This window comes from Vombatus ursinus, unplaced genomic scaffold (genome assembly GCF_900497805.2).
Source record: "Vombatus ursinus unplaced genomic scaffold, bare-nosed wombat genome assembly UNPS02014799.1, whole genome shotgun sequence".
NCBI classification, from domain to species: Eukaryota; Metazoa; Chordata; class Mammalia; order Diprotodontia; family Vombatidae; genus Vombatus; species Vombatus ursinus.
The window spans coordinates 10,399,789-10,416,858 of NW_020954577.1; the positions used below are offsets into that span (position 1 = coordinate 10,399,789).

Below are 17,070 nucleotides of genomic sequence, written 5' to 3' on the forward strand. Positions count from 1 at the left end.
TGAGCCTTGGAGATTGAGTCAGCTGGGGGCAAATGTGGTGTGTTGCTTTGGACCAGAACAAGCCTAATGACCATCCTGGTCAGCTGTGGTGCAAGAGGCCTCCAGGAAATAGTGGTTTGTGAGCCTTCCTGGAGTGCAGCTCCATTCTATGGTGGGTCTGGAATTCTTAGGCCTGGCCTAGAGGAAATTCCTTGATGGATGAAGGTTTGTGGTAGATTAATAGACACCTTTCATTTCATTAATAGGTGCTTAATAGACACTTTTCATCCATCCATCCCCCATCTCTAACCTAAACCCTTCAGCCTACAGCAGACATTCAAGGAGTTAGCATCAAGAAATGATCAGACCCGCAATACAGCCTCAGACTATGTCTCTGGATTAGCAGAGCAGCCCACACATTCACTTGATTATCTCAGGAACCTTGGCCAGACACTCTTTCCTACCTGAAAAGTCATCTGGGAGAGGAAGGTGAGCTTGTCCTTTTCAAACAGTGCCTGGCTGGTGTTAAGGAAAACAGAGTAGGTGATGCTTTCCATCAAGTTGGAGATGCGCTCCTGGGTGTCCTCGGCCTTTCCCGACTGCCCGATGGCTTTATGGAAGAGGGTGTTGAAAGCCTGTGGACGGGTGAAGTTTCTTTTAGAAGGTGGCACCTGCAGCGGCCAGCCGATGGCATTCAGGGCTGGGGATCAGGGTACTTTATGGTGACAGAAACAGCCAGACAGGATGAGAGAATTCTTGGTTCTTAGCCATACAGGTCCTAGCATACATCTCCTCTGTGACGCTTGTCAAGTCTGGGCTACACCTACATTGATTTCCTTCTCTTGAAAATGGGGACAGTAATGAATATGCGGGTTTGTTTTGCTTAGTTATACACATTTGTTACAAGGGTTTTATTTGTTTTCTAATTATCGTAGAGGAAGAAGGGAGGGAGAGAAAACAAATTCTTGTTAATTGAAAAGAAAATTGAAAAAATCAGTCCAGTGCTGTCTCACGGCTACCCCAAATCTCAAGCATAGAATGGGGGTGGGGAGAAGAACTCCTGCCACCAGGCTGGATGGTGGCTCTAGCTGTTGGTGTAGAAAAGACTTCCTCATACCATGAACCACAAATGTCACCTACATTTCCCCCTGCCTCCTTCTCTCTCTGTTTCTGTTTCTGTCTCTCTGTCTCTGTCTCCCTCTGCCTGACCCCTAATCTTTTTGTGACTTTTCCCACCTTACAGAAAGTACAATTTGATTCAACCCAATAAACATTTACTAAGTCAGACTACAGGCTTTTTCATAAGGATGTTAGCTCCTTGAGGTCAGGATTTTTCCACTTTTGTCTCTATCTTGTCTACTTAGCACAGCGCTTGGCACATTTTGGCCTAAATACTCGTTGATTATGGGCCCTCTGTATGTGAGGCGGTGTGCTAGGGGTTGGAAGACAAAAAACCAACCAAACAAACCCACAGCCTCCTCTGCCCTCAAGGGGCTTCCTTCTGCTTTGCGAATTCAGCATCTGCACAGAGGAGTAAATCCCAAGCTCACAGAAAAATTAATAGAAAGTCAAGCCTCTGTTTTGGTGTGCTGCAAAAATATACTCTTTTGTCATCCCTCGAGCGCAATCTTCTGACTTATTTTGAGGAAAATTAGAAATGTAAAATGGCGATGAGAGTTCTGAGCAGAAGTGGGGAGGGGGCGGGGGTGGGGCAGGTGCAGAGGAGCTGTTTCCACACCACACAGGGACCCTGCCAACGGCAGCGCACTTTGTAAAAGAAAGCCTTGGGCTCCCATAGGGGAGCTTGCTAACCTGCCCAACTTTTACAAGGGCGCTAGCAAATATGACCTTACCTTCAAAGAGAACTGATAGATGGGATTGATCTTCCGGAGGTCATTAATGACAAAGTACAAAAGGGCCGCTCTGCCTGCCACTGGTCTGTAACAGTCCCTGGCTTCATTAATTCGGGCTTCATTTTCTTTGCCTTCATCCACCTGGATTGGGATACGTGTTAAAAACCAATCAGATCACTCTTGGGCCTCCTGTTACCATCTGAGCGAGGAAGTGACATGTTTGAAATGAGAGGTGAGGACGGACATAAAAGACGGGCCGTGGCCGGAGTCCAGAAGCTGCAGCATCTCGGAGATGTATGGCTTCATATTTTTAAACACACATTATTGTTGTTTTGTTATTGTTTAAGCCACGTAGTGAGAGAGAATGGAGGGTAGGACTGGCTGTTAGAAATGGTGAGGGTAGGGCGGCACAGAGCAAAGAATCAAGGTGCTAGGGTCAGAGGACTGGGGCTCAAATGCTAACTGGGATAAGCCATCCCTTGAACTCTGGAGTCCTGGTGTCCTCGTCTGTATAATGAAGGGGGTTGGATTAGGTGACTGTTTCTAGCTGGAGAAAATAATAAAAATATAATAGCTATTAGCTCACAACAACCCATGGGAGGTAGGTACTATTACCCTCATTTTGCAGTTGAAGAAACTGAGGCAAATAGAGGTTAAATGACTTGTCTAGGGTCTAAGGCAGAATTTGAACTCAGGTCTTTCTGGCTCCAAGCCCAGCACTCTATCCACTACACCATGAAGCTGTCCTGTAGGTCCATGAATTATCTTACACGTTCTCATTTTGATTGTTTATATTGTCGAGTTGAGTTGTGGCAAAATTATGGAGATACATAAGGTGAGCAGGCATGGAGGGATTGCAGTCTTCATCACTGGAGGGAAGGCCCATGCTGGAAAGATCAAATCCAGTGGGAGTATTAAATTGTAGAAAGGAAACAAGTCTGACTTTGTTACTGTGGTTGTTCGCAATTTGCCAGGAGAGGAGGGAGGGGTAGATTAAAGGGGCCTAGCACTTGGCCAGTCTTGGCCCATAAAAGCTTCCTTAGATCTAGGCATGCCTATTAAAATGCTGCTGAGTCAATTCAATGCCAACAACTTTATTGGCCAACCAGATATTCTGGTCTAACCAAGGTCAACAGTAAATACATCCAACAACCACACTGGACTAAAAAGGAGAAAAAAAAAAAAGGCTTTTCTATCAATTCTGACTATCTCCTTTGGATTCAGCGGCCAAACTCCCAGAGAATTTTATTTAGATTATGCCTCTGGGTTCGCCTCTAGGCATATTCAGAGCTACCACAAAAGAGAAGCAAGCTCATTCATTTCTATTTGAGGAATTGAACACTTTCTTCTTTTCTTCAGGACAAGATTTTGATCAAAGACATCATATTTTTCCAAGGCCTTCCCCTCCTCTGCCGAGTCTTTTTTGCAGATCTGCCTAATCCTGGGGGTGCCGGGAGGGAACACAGTGATGTACAATAGAGAGGGATGTCTGGAACCTCCCAGAGGCAGGACAATGGAAGAGAATGACTGGGGGCTGGGGAACATGGGAGCTGTCCTCCCGATTTGAAGACCTGTCACTTGGAAGAGGGATTAGCCTTGTTCTTCTTGGTCCCAGAGGGCAGCAGAACCAGGAGCCCTGTGAGGATGCAGATTGAGGCTTTTATGTTAGGAAAAGTCTCCAACAATCAGAGCCCTCTGGCAGAGGAATGAGCTCCCTTAGGGCCCCCCTAAAAGCCCCCTCCCCAGAGCAGTCTGGATGGGCTCCAGAGGGATGTCGTAGGGTGGGCTCTCTAGCCACTGAGGTCTCTTCTAACTCAGAAATTCTCTAATTTTTAAAATGAATTTCAAAGCTAGGATCTTACTTTCTGTACTACCCTGAGCCTTCCTATGGAGACTGAGATAGGTGTGTCCAGGGGGCCTGCCTGGTTTCCAATTCAGTATTGGGATTCTTAAGAATTCAGTATTCTTGAAAAATTTGTGTTTGACCTGTGAAGAACATGGTGGCAGATGGGCACGTGGGAGCCGCTGCTGGGGGCTGGGGAGGGTGCTTTAGGGCCGAGGCCTCCGAGGAGTGGCCTGTCTTCGTTGACAGTTCTCTTCCTGTTGTTAGGACCACTCTCCTTCCGGATCTTTGCTTCTCTTCCCCAGGGCCCTGGAGCCAGCCCCAGGATACATTCTCCTGAACAATGGGCCATCACAGAAAGACCTGATAGAACCCTGGAGCTGGACAGGACCTCTGAGGCCTTCAAGGCCGACTGGTACCAATCAGGAGCTCACCTTCCATCGTGATAGCCGAAAGGGACCATAGAAGCCTTCTGACCTCACCCACTTATGTTACAGATGAAGAAACTGAGGCTCAAAGAAGTTAAGGGACATGCCCAAGGTTTCTGGGCAGTAAGTGTCAGAAGTGGGTTTTAAATGCTACTTTCTCTGTGTTTCTGTCCGTCTCTGCCCGTCTCTCTCCTTAGAAACTAAAGCCCAGAGGGGTGTGGGTATATACACACACAAATGTAGGTGTGTGCTATTGGAATTTGATACTCAAGATGGGAATGCTGATTTTCTCCTTTTGAGTATTGAATTCAAACACATATGTGCATTCATGTATATACACACATGCCTGTGTCTACATATTAATATATACATGTATGTACATGCAGTCACATATGCTATTTGAATTCAGTACTCAAAATGAGAAAACTGGTAAGATTATAAAATGGGGTAATTCTTCAAATTTCTCTAACTATGTATAAGTATGGTGGTGTATATACACATATGGTGACTTGTGTATACATATTCTTACATGCATATACACATTTATATTGATAGGGACTGGACCTGTGATTTCATCAGCACCAGGAGGAGCTGGTGAGAAAACTCCCTCTGCCAATACAAGCCGGCACTTTGTATGTGATGAAATCCCACTTCTGATGGTTGCCTCTCTGTGCCTCAATTTCCTCACATGCAGAGGTTGCACTCAACGGCCTCTGGGCCCTGCAGCTCTGGGTCCGTCTGTGTCTACCCTTCCCTGGAAGCCTACCTTGAGTTCTATTTCTGCCGCTGTTGACTTGGTGGTTTCCAGTTTCTTCACCAGCTCCGTGTCATCCAGGAAGCTTCCCTCCGCTGTGGACAGGTGGAGGAGAAGATCATCTTCCAGGTGCTTCAGCTGGATCTTAAAGTGATTCTGCTGCTTTGTCAGGACCGACTAACAAAAATTCAGAAAGAAGAAAGAGGAGGAAAGAGGGGGGCTGTCTGTCATCTACCCTGGAGGGGCAGGTCACTGGGATTTGGGACAAAGATCAGATCAGGTCGTCCGTGTGACCTTGGACCAGTAACCTGTCTTGGCCATATTCTCATCGGTCGCCGTGTTTGATGACCTCTAAGCCCCGCCCAGCTCCTGATCTGTGATTTTAGGGTCTCCTGGGTCCCTGCTGGCTCCCAGCTTATGACTGCAAGTCACTGAGCCCCTCAGCCCTCCCCACCCTCTTCACAAACTCTGCCTCGTCCACACTGGTTGAGTGTCCACGTTCTCCCTTCTTTGTCGGTCTGAGCACGGCCTGGCCTTCGTCCAGACAGAGACCTCCCCTGTGCTTGAGGTCAGTTATCACAGTTACCCAGAAGCATCCCTCCTTCCCCTGGACAGCTCCCTCCCTTACACTCTCCAGGTTCCTCAGTAAAGTTAGCGGTCCCACGTGTCTAAACTGGTCCCCATGTCCCCACCTAGCATGAAAGCTCCAAGAGGGCAGCTTCCCTGTGTCCTCACTACCTGGCACACGAGAGCAACGGAGAAAAGGTCTACACCTGCGATCTCCTGGGACAGGGAACTTCTTTCTGCCGATGCAGGTAAGCACTTTCCTGTCCTGGAGAGCTGCCTGGGGCCCTGAGAGGTTGAGGGATTTGCTCTGGGTCACACAGCTAGCATGGGTTAGAGCCAGGACTTGAACCCAGGCCTTCCTGGCTCCCAAACCTGCTCACTCCCCATCCACTAGGCCACACTTTCTTTACACGCTAGGTGCTTAAATGAAATGCTGTGTCCGACTCCTGTGTCTTCCTTTCTTACCTTGAGTTTTTCCAGATCAGGCCTTTCCACGCTGACCACATCTGCCAGCAGCTGGGCTTCCAGACCATCCTCGGTGACAGTGAAGTTGAGCAGGGTGGTCTGAGCCTGGAGTTCAGGTTTGTAGTGAGGATTGGCCAGCTTGGTGTGCAGAAGGAGCCGGAAATTTGGGTGGAGCTCACATTCTCTGTCCCCGATCCTGATGAACCTGAGGGGGTGGGTGGGCATGGACACAGAGGCTCAGAGAAGCGCACGCCTGGTCATCAGCCTTGACCCTTGGCCCTGTCCATGGCTTGCAATCAGACCCCAAGAGGGCTTTACAGTCCTCATAGGACAGAGTTCTTTTCCCGCTTACCCCTAGCCACCAAGTACTTGAGTCCCCAAGGCGGCGCCACTGTGGATAGAGCACTGGCCCTGAGACAAGAAGCCCTGAGTTCAAATCCTGCCTCATATACTTACCACATGACACTGGGCAAGTCACTTAACCTCCGTTGCCTCAGTTTCCTCCTCTGTAAAATGGGAGTGCTGTGGATTTGGCCTCTGAGGTCCTTTCAAGCCTGAATCTATGAGCCTGTTTGGCACGTCAGCTCTTTCAAGACAGATTGTTTCATACCTGTCTTTGTGTACCCAGGGCCCAGGAGAGTTCCTGGCACATGGTAAGCACTTAAGAAATGTTTGTTGATTGACTTAATGAATACAGCAAACTTTTTATCTACAAATCAAGACCTGCACTCTCAAAATTCTCCCCAGCTCCCATTTTTAGGGTAGCTTGGCAAAAGACCCATGCTTCCCCTAGCAAGGAGGGTCTATTGTGTCTATGGCATTTCAGGAAGGTCCTTGACAACTTACAGTGTCCAGAAGAGGGCAGTCAGGCCAGTGAAGGGCCGTGAATCATAGCCTTCTGAGGATTGTCTGAAGGAACTAGGGATGTTTACCCTAGAGAAGTGAAGACTCATGGGGGACTTGAGGGTTATCTTCAATTGTCTGGAAGGGAATCAGGTCAAAGAGAGACACAGATTCATTCTTCCCCAAAGGGCAAGACCAGGAGCACTGGGTAGAACTGGCAAAGAGGTTAGGCTTGAAGTCAGAACAAACTTACCAACCACAAGACCGTCTCGAAATAGAATGGGCTTACTCCTGAGGAGGTAGGGAGCTCCCTATCATTGGAGGTATTCAAGCCAAGGCTGGATGACCAACTGTTGAGGTTGCAGAGAGCACCCCAAAGGAGAATGGGCTTCCTCCTGAGGAGGTAGGGAGCTCCCCATCACTGGAGGTATTCAAGCCAAGGCTGGGTGACCAACTCTTGGGTAGGCTGTAGAGAGCCCTTTCTTCTGGTGTGGGTTGGACTAGGCCTGGGTCAATGAGACCCCTTTCAACTCCAAGATTCTCCAATTCTCTGAATGAGTCCCCAAAGCCCAGAGAGTGAAAGACAGAGACAGAGCATAGCTAGGAGGAGCCAGCCAGGGAGAGGGTGTTCTCTCCATCCTCAGACAGACACAGAAGCATTTCTCCTGACATCGAGCCTGTGTTAGGGAAGGTAGAAAGGGCAGTCTGTCCTGTGAGGGGTTAGATAGTACCACGGCCCAATGCTGCCCGAATGAAAGAAGGGTGAGGTCTGGCTGACGCTTTAAGGCTTGCTCTGAAACACTATTTCATAGTTTTGTGATTTTTAGAAAATTTTCCCAGGGATAATCAATTATCCTCAATCGGTATGTTCATGGTCTATGAAAGACAAAAAATGCATACTGACTCAGTGGGTTTTATCATTGCTGCTAGGTTAATTTTTTTGTTAATTGCCAAGCCGGGAAAATTGAATGGAGGGCGAACGCTCTCTTGTGATTCGAAGGATCTAAGCAGCAGCTGTGTTAACCAGAGGGGTGGGAGAAGGACAACAGAATCACGGTGCTGTTTCCGTGAAAGACACTGATCCAAAGGTTGTAACGTGGAGGACGGAAGGAGCAGCCGCGGAGCTCCGGGGTTGGGCAAAGTCGAGGGAGAGACGAGTAAGAAAAAGAAAGTCGGAACACGGATGACTGGCCAGGCACGCTCTCTGGGAGGGGAGGCGCCTCTCGGGTTATCTAGGAATGGATGTTAAATTACTTTTACCATCTCTGCAATCTCAACAAATGCTGTGGTGGGCTAGCGTATTAGATGACGTTGTTAACGAGATCAAAGTCACACGTTCTCGGCCCGGGTTTTAGATCTGGAAGAGGATGTAGAGAGGTTCCCTGGGAAAAGTGCTTCATCAGGAGTCAGAGGCCTGGGTTCAAATCCCAGCTCTGCTATTTACCGTAAATATGACCTTGAGCCAATGACTTCACTTCTCTCATGTTTCCTCTTCTGTAAAACGAGGGGCCAGGACAAGATGACCGCTGACCTCTGAGGTCCTTCCTATGACCCCGATCTAGTCATTTGATTGAGTAGGAGGCGTGGGCCCTAGAAGGCAGTCATCTGTCTAAGTCCCACCTCGAGGGGTGGGTGGCTGAGCTGGGACTAGCGTCCAAGGTCCCTGACTCCTGGTCCCGCTGTCTGTCCACAATCCCAGGCTACTGGTGACCTTGGGTGCTGTTTGCTGACCACGAGTCCAGCGCCTCTACCTTTTATTAGCCTTACAGGTGGTCCTGAGGGGGACCACACGAGAGAACCTGGATGATTTAACCCTCAACTTTCTCCACTTGTGGAAAAACTGCTCAGAGCACACACCCTGTGGAGGACAGGGCCATTAGGGCTGTGCACGTGCATCGTGGACGCAATGCCTTGCACCTTGAAGGAGCCAATGTTTACTGGGCTGAATTGGTGCCATCCTTCTTTAGGAGGGTTCATACATAACACTGACCTTTACATAGGCTCGTAGAATCAGAGGAGGTGGGTCTAATCTAGTCTAACTGGTCCCTGCAACATCGCATCAATAGCACTGATGAAGCACATACAGGAGCCAGGCACTGTGCCAAGCCTGACCCGTGGTCATCTGGCCTCTGCTTGAAGAGGAACCCTCAGCCTCACCCGTTTGGGGGTGACGCTCACCATTTCTTCCCTGTTCTTTCCATCAAGCCAAGATCTACCTCTTGCCAACGTCCACCCGCTGCTTCTAGCTGGTTTCTGGGATCAAGCAAAATGAAGCTAATTCCTCCTCATGTGCCTGCCGCATAGATCCTCAGAGACGCTTAGCGCGTCTCCCCTGGGCCATCCCGCTAATTCCCTCCTTCCGTCTCACAAGAATGGAGGTGGGGGCTCTTCCCCATTGCGGCCGTGTTGGCGTGTCTCAGACCTTCCTCAAATGGCACCGGGGAGGGAAGACGGTACCGTGGAGCTGCCCACTCCTCCCAGAGAGTGAGCCTGACAACACGGAGGGTTTAAAGCCCAGGGCTGCCCATCAACTCCGCTGGCTCCAGACTGCCCCAGGACAAAGTCCACACTCCAGCGGTTGGCACTGAAAGCCACACGCATGTGTGGCTTCATCCTGTCCTTCCTTACGTCTTCCCTGCTGCTTCATCTCCTGCTTCTTTGTAGAAGCAATTTCTCAGGCCTGGAATTCATCCCTCCCTCTCCTCCAGCTCTGCTAAGGGGCTGCCTCCTCCAGGAAGCCTTTCCGGACCCCCAGAATGTAAGACTCTAAGGGCAGGTCCATGCAGGACCCTGCCCGTGCCTCGCGTGGTGGAGGTACCCAATGAGTGCTCGTTAAATTGAGTTCCTCAATAATCAAACTCGTATATCCTGTGAGTAGCTCTTTCCTTATGGAGACTTTCACTCAATAATGAATCCTTCCCTCCCTCCCCCCTGCCTATTTTTGTGCCTCCACATTTTCCCAGAAGGGCTATCAGAGCGAAGGTGCACCTCCGCAGGTAGGCCACATGGCTCCATGGGTGGGGGGCACTCTGCCCAACTCACTACCAAAGCCCTTCCATGAGGCCTTTTCTGACTCGCCCCCCTCCCCGTTGGTACTGCCTCCACCCCAAAATGTGTTTGTATGCGTGTTAGGATTTGAATTTCTTTTTGTGTACCAATTGTTATCCATCAGTAGAATACAGCTAACACTAATAGCCAATTATTACATAGTGCTCAATATGTAATATAATACGTATAATTATATAGTGCCTAGTATATGGCAAGCAAAAGGGAAGGAAAGGGAACAAGCGTTTATTAAGCACCTACTGTGTACCGTGTGCTGTGCTAAGCTCTTTACAATTACTGTCTCCTTTGATCGTCCTAACAGCCCTGGGAGGGGGGTTCTCAGAACGGAACACCAGACTCCAGCTGGGGTTGGACCAGGGCCCAGAACACCAGGACCGTCACCTCCCTGGTCTGGACACCAGGATTCTGTTAGCAAAGCCCATGATTCCATAGGTTTCTTGGCAGCCGTATCACACAGTAGGCTTATTGTAAGAAAAAACTTCCCAGCAAGGAAAATGATCCCAGCATGGCATGAGTTGTCTCAGAGAGGCAGCTGGATCTGCATGGTTGGAGGCCTTCATGAAGAGGCTGGAGGAAGACTACTTTACAACCTCCCCATTTATTTTACAGATGAGGAAACTGAGGCCCAGAGGGTTAAAGTGACTCACCTCAGCTTCCCCATCTGTAGTGTATCTCTCCAATGATCAGAGAAAGGGATGAAGGCCCTCTGGAGCCCTCTGGGATTCAATGACTATAGCAGAGAAGGCTTTGGACTTTGAAGCAGGAAGCCACGGGTTGAGTCCCATCACAGACACTAAGTAGCTGTGAGGCCCTAGGTGAGCCACTTGACTTTTGGAGACTAAAGTTTCTCCACCAGTAAAATGAGGTGGTTGGGCCTAGGGTGTCTGTTAGCTCTAAATCCAATGATCTGAAACCAGTGAAATTCAGCAGAAAAGGTAAGTGTGGTACAGTGGATACAGCTTTGGACTTGGAGTCCAGGAGACCTGGGTTTGAATCCCACCTCAGACACTTCCTGTGTAACCCTGGGCAAGCCATATCATCTCTGGACCTGTTTCCACATCTCTAAAAGGAGTACTAGATGACCTTGATACAATTTCCTGATGGAAAATATGGCCCACACAGTCTGTCAATGCTTTTCAGTGCATTTCTATACAGGTAAAAAGGCAGGAGGGGGCTTCCTAGAAATTCAATAAAACTCACCCACCAGGGGCGGGGGGAGCGGCCTCCCCTCCCAAACACACATGCTCTCACACACAAAACTCACACAAGAAACTTTTCAATGGACCTCTAAAAGCCTTACGGCCAACCCTGCTGCTCCAAATTAAAGGGGTCTCGATTGGACTAGTGACCTCCAGCCGCTAAGGAGGGAGGGCAACAGAATGGATGTAGAGAAGGGAAACAGAGGCGAGGAGCGGTTACTTAGCAACCTCAGCAGGAGGGGCCTTGGTCAAGCCCAACTCGGGGGAAGAAAGGTTTTGGCCGAAAAGGACCCCGCCGGCGGGGTGCTCAGGGCAGGGAGCGAAGACCTGAATAGAAAGGAGCCCACTGTCTCGCTGTTCCAAACAGGTAAGAATCAATGTGTTCCTCCTCATGGCAGAAAGGGCCCTCCAAGAGGGGAAGGGAAACACACACACACACACACACACACACACACACACACACGCACACACTCACCCACACAATCTGTGTTCCCCAGGTGCTTTTGTATAGAAAACAAAGTCAAAGCTTAAGAAAACAAGTTAACATCTCAAGTGATCATTTTCCTTTTAGGTTAGAGATATTCAGCAATGAAACAAGGATGAAAGCCACTGGTTCTGCCATTTTGTGCCTTATGGAGCAGCCCTTCCCTCCAAACAACCTTGTGAAAGTCCAACTACAATTATTCCCATTTTACAGATGAGGAAGCAACTTGCCCAGTGTCACATATGCAGTAAGGTTTGGTACTAGGATTTGAACTCAAGTCTTCTGACGGGTCAGAGCTCTTGGGTTAGAGAGTCTTGGATTCCTGGCACACGTCATATTTACTAGACATGTGGGTGTGGGGGTTTTACTTTGTCAGGGGCTTTTAAAAAACTCTATCAAAAGATAACTTCTCACAAGATAATTAAAAACAATGTAAATCAATGATGTCAGACCTATTAGGATGGAGTAATGGATAAAACATTGGCACTGCAGTCAGAAAGACCTCAGTTCAAATCCAGCCTCAGACACTTACTAGCTGTATGGCCCTGGGCAAGTCACTTAACCTCTGTTTGCTTCAGTTTCCTCATCTAAAATGGGGACAATAATAACACCTACCTCCCAGGTCATTGTGAGGCAAAGGGAGAGGTCGTGTTATGTATGACAAACAGTAAGAAGGCCAGAATGGCTGGAACAAGAATAAGGACCAATAAGGCCAGAAAGGTACATGGGGTCAGGTCATGTAGAACTTTAAAAGCCAAACCAAGGAGTTCACAGAATGGAGGGTGTGACATGGTCACACCTGTGCTTTAGGAAAATCACTGGTGACTGTGGAGAGAAAGGAATGGAGGCAGAGATCAAGCGGGAGGCTGTGGCAACAGTCTAAGTAAGATGCACTAAGGCCCTGGAGTTGTAAGTGTGGACCCCTGGGAGTGAGGTAGAGACGAAATGACAATGGAATGGGATTCTACAAAGGGCAAATATAAAGAAAAATGGAAAGGCTTTTTTATTTTTAAGGCAATTGGGGTTAAGTGACTTGCCCAGGGTCACACAGCTAGTAAGTGTCAAGTGTTTGGTCTGAGGCTGGATTTGAACTCAGGTCCTCCTGACTTTAGGGCCAGTGCTCTATCCACTGAGCCACCTAGCTGCCCCCAAATGGAAAGACTTTTAACACAAAACGAAAAACTCAGAATCTGAAGAGTATTAACTATGACCATATTTAGTGCAATATAACGATTGTGGTGATGGTGGCAGGGGGCGGGGAGTTGTTGGTAATAGTTGTAATGGTGGTTATGGGTTTGGTGGTTGTGGTGATAGTGATGGTCATTATGGTGCTGGTGGTTGTTCTGGTAGTTGTTGGGTTGGTTCAGGTGGTGGTGATGTTGGTAACCGTTATGGTGGTTGTTGGAGTGGTGGTGGTGGTTGTTATAAAAGGAACCATCATTGGAAAGAGACAAAGACTCCTGATGACAACTTAGAGGGAGTGAATGAAGAGGCAGGACATTTTATACCTTGAAATTCATCTATTTAAGAGTAAGTGGTTCTCCAAAAAAAGATCAGAAGCTCCACAGTGAAAACATTGACCTTTAATCATGCAAGGGTTTCACATGAGTCGCCTTCCTTGTGCTATGAGGAGCTTCGAATGACCCATTCTAGTTTTACCGACAGATCATCTGTGTTTACTCGGAAAGAGATTCACAGAAACAGAATGTGTCTATGAGAAGACAACCATCTTTGTTTAACCTTGATGTTTGACCCTGGGCAAGTCATTTTACTGCTGCTGCTGCCTCAGTTTCCTCATCTGTAAAATGGGGATAACAAAAGCACCTACCTCCCAGGATTGTTGTGATATTATTATTAAACATTTTAACTTACAACAGCCTGTTTTAACTAGTCCCAGGACAATTAGAGGCGTTTACCCAAGAAATTACTTTGCACACATTCTAAATTTAATTATCTATGTCCTTGTTGTTTCCCCTCAATAGAATGTAAGCTTTTCAAGGTCAGGGACTATTTGACTTTTGTCTTTGTATCCAGCACAATGTCTGGCTCCAGAAGGTGCTTAATAACTGCTTGTTGTATTGAACTGACTTCTGTGAGACCTGGTCACTGAACGGGAGTTTAAGAGAAAAAAAAAAAGCTTGCAACTCATAGGGTATAGATGGCCTTGAACATATTTCCACAAAAAAGGAAATTTAGATGATCATGATCAAAGATGACTGTTTCCATTAGCGAGGTTAGTGATTCATTTTAAGCACATGCTATTTTAATGAGCTCATTAAAAGGTACATTAAACAAAAAGGAAAAACAATTACCTTTTCAAACCTAAGAAATTCCAAATATTCACTGCCCAAATTCAAGTTTAAACTGGTTTTCCAGGGATTCTGGAATAAGGTACAACTGGTTCAGTTGAAACATCAGAATGGCCTGATTAAGTGTTAGGTGGTTAAGGGATGGGATCGTAGAAAGAATTAGACAAATGAAAATAATCCAATGAGATGATCCAGGTACAGAGCTTAACATGATGTCTGGCACATAGTAGGTGCTACATAAATGCTGATTCCCTTCTTCCGCAAACTCTCAGCTTGGCATTTGGCTCCAGCCCACTGTTCTAGACTGATATTACATCATTCCCCTTCACACTTGCTTTTCCCTGGAGTCAGTATCTCACTCCCAGCCTTTGTACAGGCATGTCTAGAACAGCCATGCGTAGAATGCTCTCTCTTCTCAGAGTCTCTGGATCCTTGACTTCGTTCACGGCTCAGCGGCTAAGCCACCTCCTCCCGGTTTCCCAAATTTTCTTAGCCACTTGTGCCTCACTAAATTCTTCTCTATCTACTTAATCTCTTGCTACTTCCCACTCTCCAGGAGAACGTAAGATCCTCGAGGGCAGGGCTGGTTTGTTTTTAAAACCCCAGCACGCTCCATGAAGAAAGCACCCAGAACAGTCTTGTCTTGTCTAATGGGACTCTGGAACTGAATGAAGAAACAGAACTTTTTGTTCTGTGAAGTAACTTCTTCAAGCCCTCACATGTGAAAGCCAGCAAATTTGCTTTGGAAAGAGGACACGTTGATAAATCTTCCCCGCCATGTTTTCTGTCAATTGACACCATAAAATATATTTTACTTAGAATTAGGATTGTCTGAAGCTCGGTAGATTTAATTATTTGTAATTACTCCGTTGTTGTTGGACTGTAGCTGCTTTATGACAGTGGTATCTACTACGTGGGTCAGGTCCCACTGTATATCTTTTCAAATACAGAATTAATGTACTATTGATGAAACCATTACCAGAACCAAATGAAAGTCTGGGCTGATGGATTGGTCCTCGGGGAACTGTCAGACATGAAAGGAGTAATTAGTATTCATTACTCCATACTCTACAACATTCCAATTATTCATGAACTTTAACTTTTGGACTATGACTGTATCTATCTTTCCCGACTTGTGTTATTAGGAAGAAAAAAGCCAATGTCAGCTATCGAAAAAACAACCACCAGTGACCAAAACTTGAAAAGGAGAAAAAACAAGGGAAAACAAAGCTCCATCTGGGCACAGCCCCACCGACTTTGGAGGAGGGCAAGACATCAGCTGCAAGTCCCTAAGTGGGAGACACCAAGAATAACAATTGTTTGTTGGGGGCATTAGATTTACAACCCCACAGAAGAAGCGGACAGACAACCTCCTACTCAGCGAAGGTCTGAGAGAAGAAGTAGAGTGTGTAACAATCAAAAGGGCTTTATTAAATGCCTACTCTGTGCTAGGCACTTGATACCGTAATAGAAGAGGAATAATTCCCACCCTCAAAGAGTTTACACTTGATTAGGGGAGTTAACATGTAGAGGGCAGAATGTTCATTTGCTTGCTTTTCCTCCTGAATGGTTACCAAATACACCTATCTCCTACCTATGTGCCTTTGCACATGCTTTCTCCATGCCTAGAGTGCTAGATCAGAGTTCACATTTCACCTCTGTCATTTACTACCTATGTGACCCTGAACAAATAATTTCTCTTCTCTGACTCTTAGCTTTCTCATCTGTAAAATGAGAAGATTAGACTATATATTCCACCATTTGGGCTACCTTCCCAACTTGACACTCATAGGTTTACATGTTGGATCCTCAGGGGTAGAACTTCTCTCAAGTTTCAACATACATGTGAGTCCATATGCCTATAACTCTTGCTGATGGGCCCCCATCAGTGAGCTTATCTTTCGTGGTTAGCCAGTAGACACAATTAGTATAAAACAAAGGCATTTGTGCCTCTGACTCTAACCCTAACCCTAAATGAAACTATGACTCCCCACAGTACTTCTCGATTTCTGCCCTGGCAGACTTCTCATGCTGATGATACCTTCACCCCATGGTCTCCTCTTCTAACTGGTAAGTTCTTTTCTAGAATATCCATTTGAGGAAGTCCCCATACCAGCTATTCTTAGTCCAATGCCAGCCCAGCCCATGACTCATTGGAATACTTCTTGACTTTGCCCGTGTGCAAAGTACTCCTTCTCTATTATCAGCTTCCTAGTATTTGTTGCCTTTTCCAGTTAGAATGTAAGCTTCTTGAGGGCAGGAACTATCTTTCTTTTTGTTGCATTTGCATTCCCAGCACTTAGCACAGTGCCTGGCACAGAGTGTGTGCTTAGGACGTGCCTGATCTCTATTTATCTATTGGCTAAGACAGCATAGTTAGAACTATAGCTATCAAACATTCCCATCTCAAACCTGGGGTACACTCTTCTACAAATACACCCAGAATCTGAGGGAAGACTGGCACAAACTTAGACTCTTACAGGAGGAACACACATGTCCAAGGCAACTCACTCGTCCCAGACCACTGAGACCCCGTGTCTCTTCTCTTCTCATGGTGTCCTCATGCTGCTGCCCCCTGCTGATCTTTGTAAAGATCTTCAAATAATCTTAGTTCTTTCTGTCCCAATTACCCATTTCCCTGGGAGCCTCCATCTGGCCAAGACCCAAAGAAATCAGAGAAAAAGAGGAGAATTTGAGGTCACTCTCCTCCAGTTGTGAGATTGAGGCTGAAGTCAAAGAATATGAGCTAAGGAGTGAGTGGATGCTACTGTTCCCCATCTTTGGTAGCATCCATCAGAGCCTCCCGGCATAAGCAAACCCTTCATTGGTTACTGCACACTGCAACGATAAATACATCAGCACTGGTTGCAATGATGGTAGCTTTGTGTTAAGGGATGCAGGATTTGTCAAATGGCTTATTAAGCTGTTTTAAATTTATGTCTGAGTGCATGCTGGTTTATTAAACAATTATAGCTTGTCAGTCACTGCAAACAGATTGATTTTATGCATCATACCTTTCAAAATAAATAATTTACTAATCAGTTACAGGATCCTTAAAACAGAAATGGTTACTGTTGTGTAAGCCAACTAATGGAGCCACGCTGAAGTCAGTCTGTTTCCATTGATGTTGACGGGATATTTGAAGAGACCTCAAAAGGAGATAGATACGTGTGTGTGTGTGTGTGTCTGTGTGTGTCACTGTGTGTCACTGTGTGTGTGTCTGTGTGTCACTGTGTGTGTGTCTGTGTGTCACTGTGTGTGCGTGTCTGTGTGTGTGTGT

At 46.9% G+C, this 17,070-nt stretch overlaps 1 protein-coding gene across 2 annotated transcripts in view; it reads right to left on the reverse strand.

Moving 5' to 3' along the window:
• DNAH11 (dynein axonemal heavy chain 11) overlaps nt 1–17,070 on the reverse strand; it is a 315,578-nt gene that overhangs the window by 33,770 nt on the left and 264,738 nt on the right. For both annotated transcript variants that reach the window (XM_027872105.1, XM_027872104.1), the window contains exons 66-69: nt 5,890–6,094; nt 4,870–5,034; nt 1,833–1,973; nt 444–614 (exon numbers count right to left, since the gene is read on the reverse strand). In XM_027872105.1, coding sequence (XP_027727906.1) covers nt 444–614; nt 1,833–1,973; nt 4,870–5,034; nt 5,890–6,094 — 682 coding nt within the window. The remainder of the gene's footprint in view (nt 1–443; nt 615–1,832; nt 1,974–4,869; nt 5,035–5,889; nt 6,095–17,070) is intronic.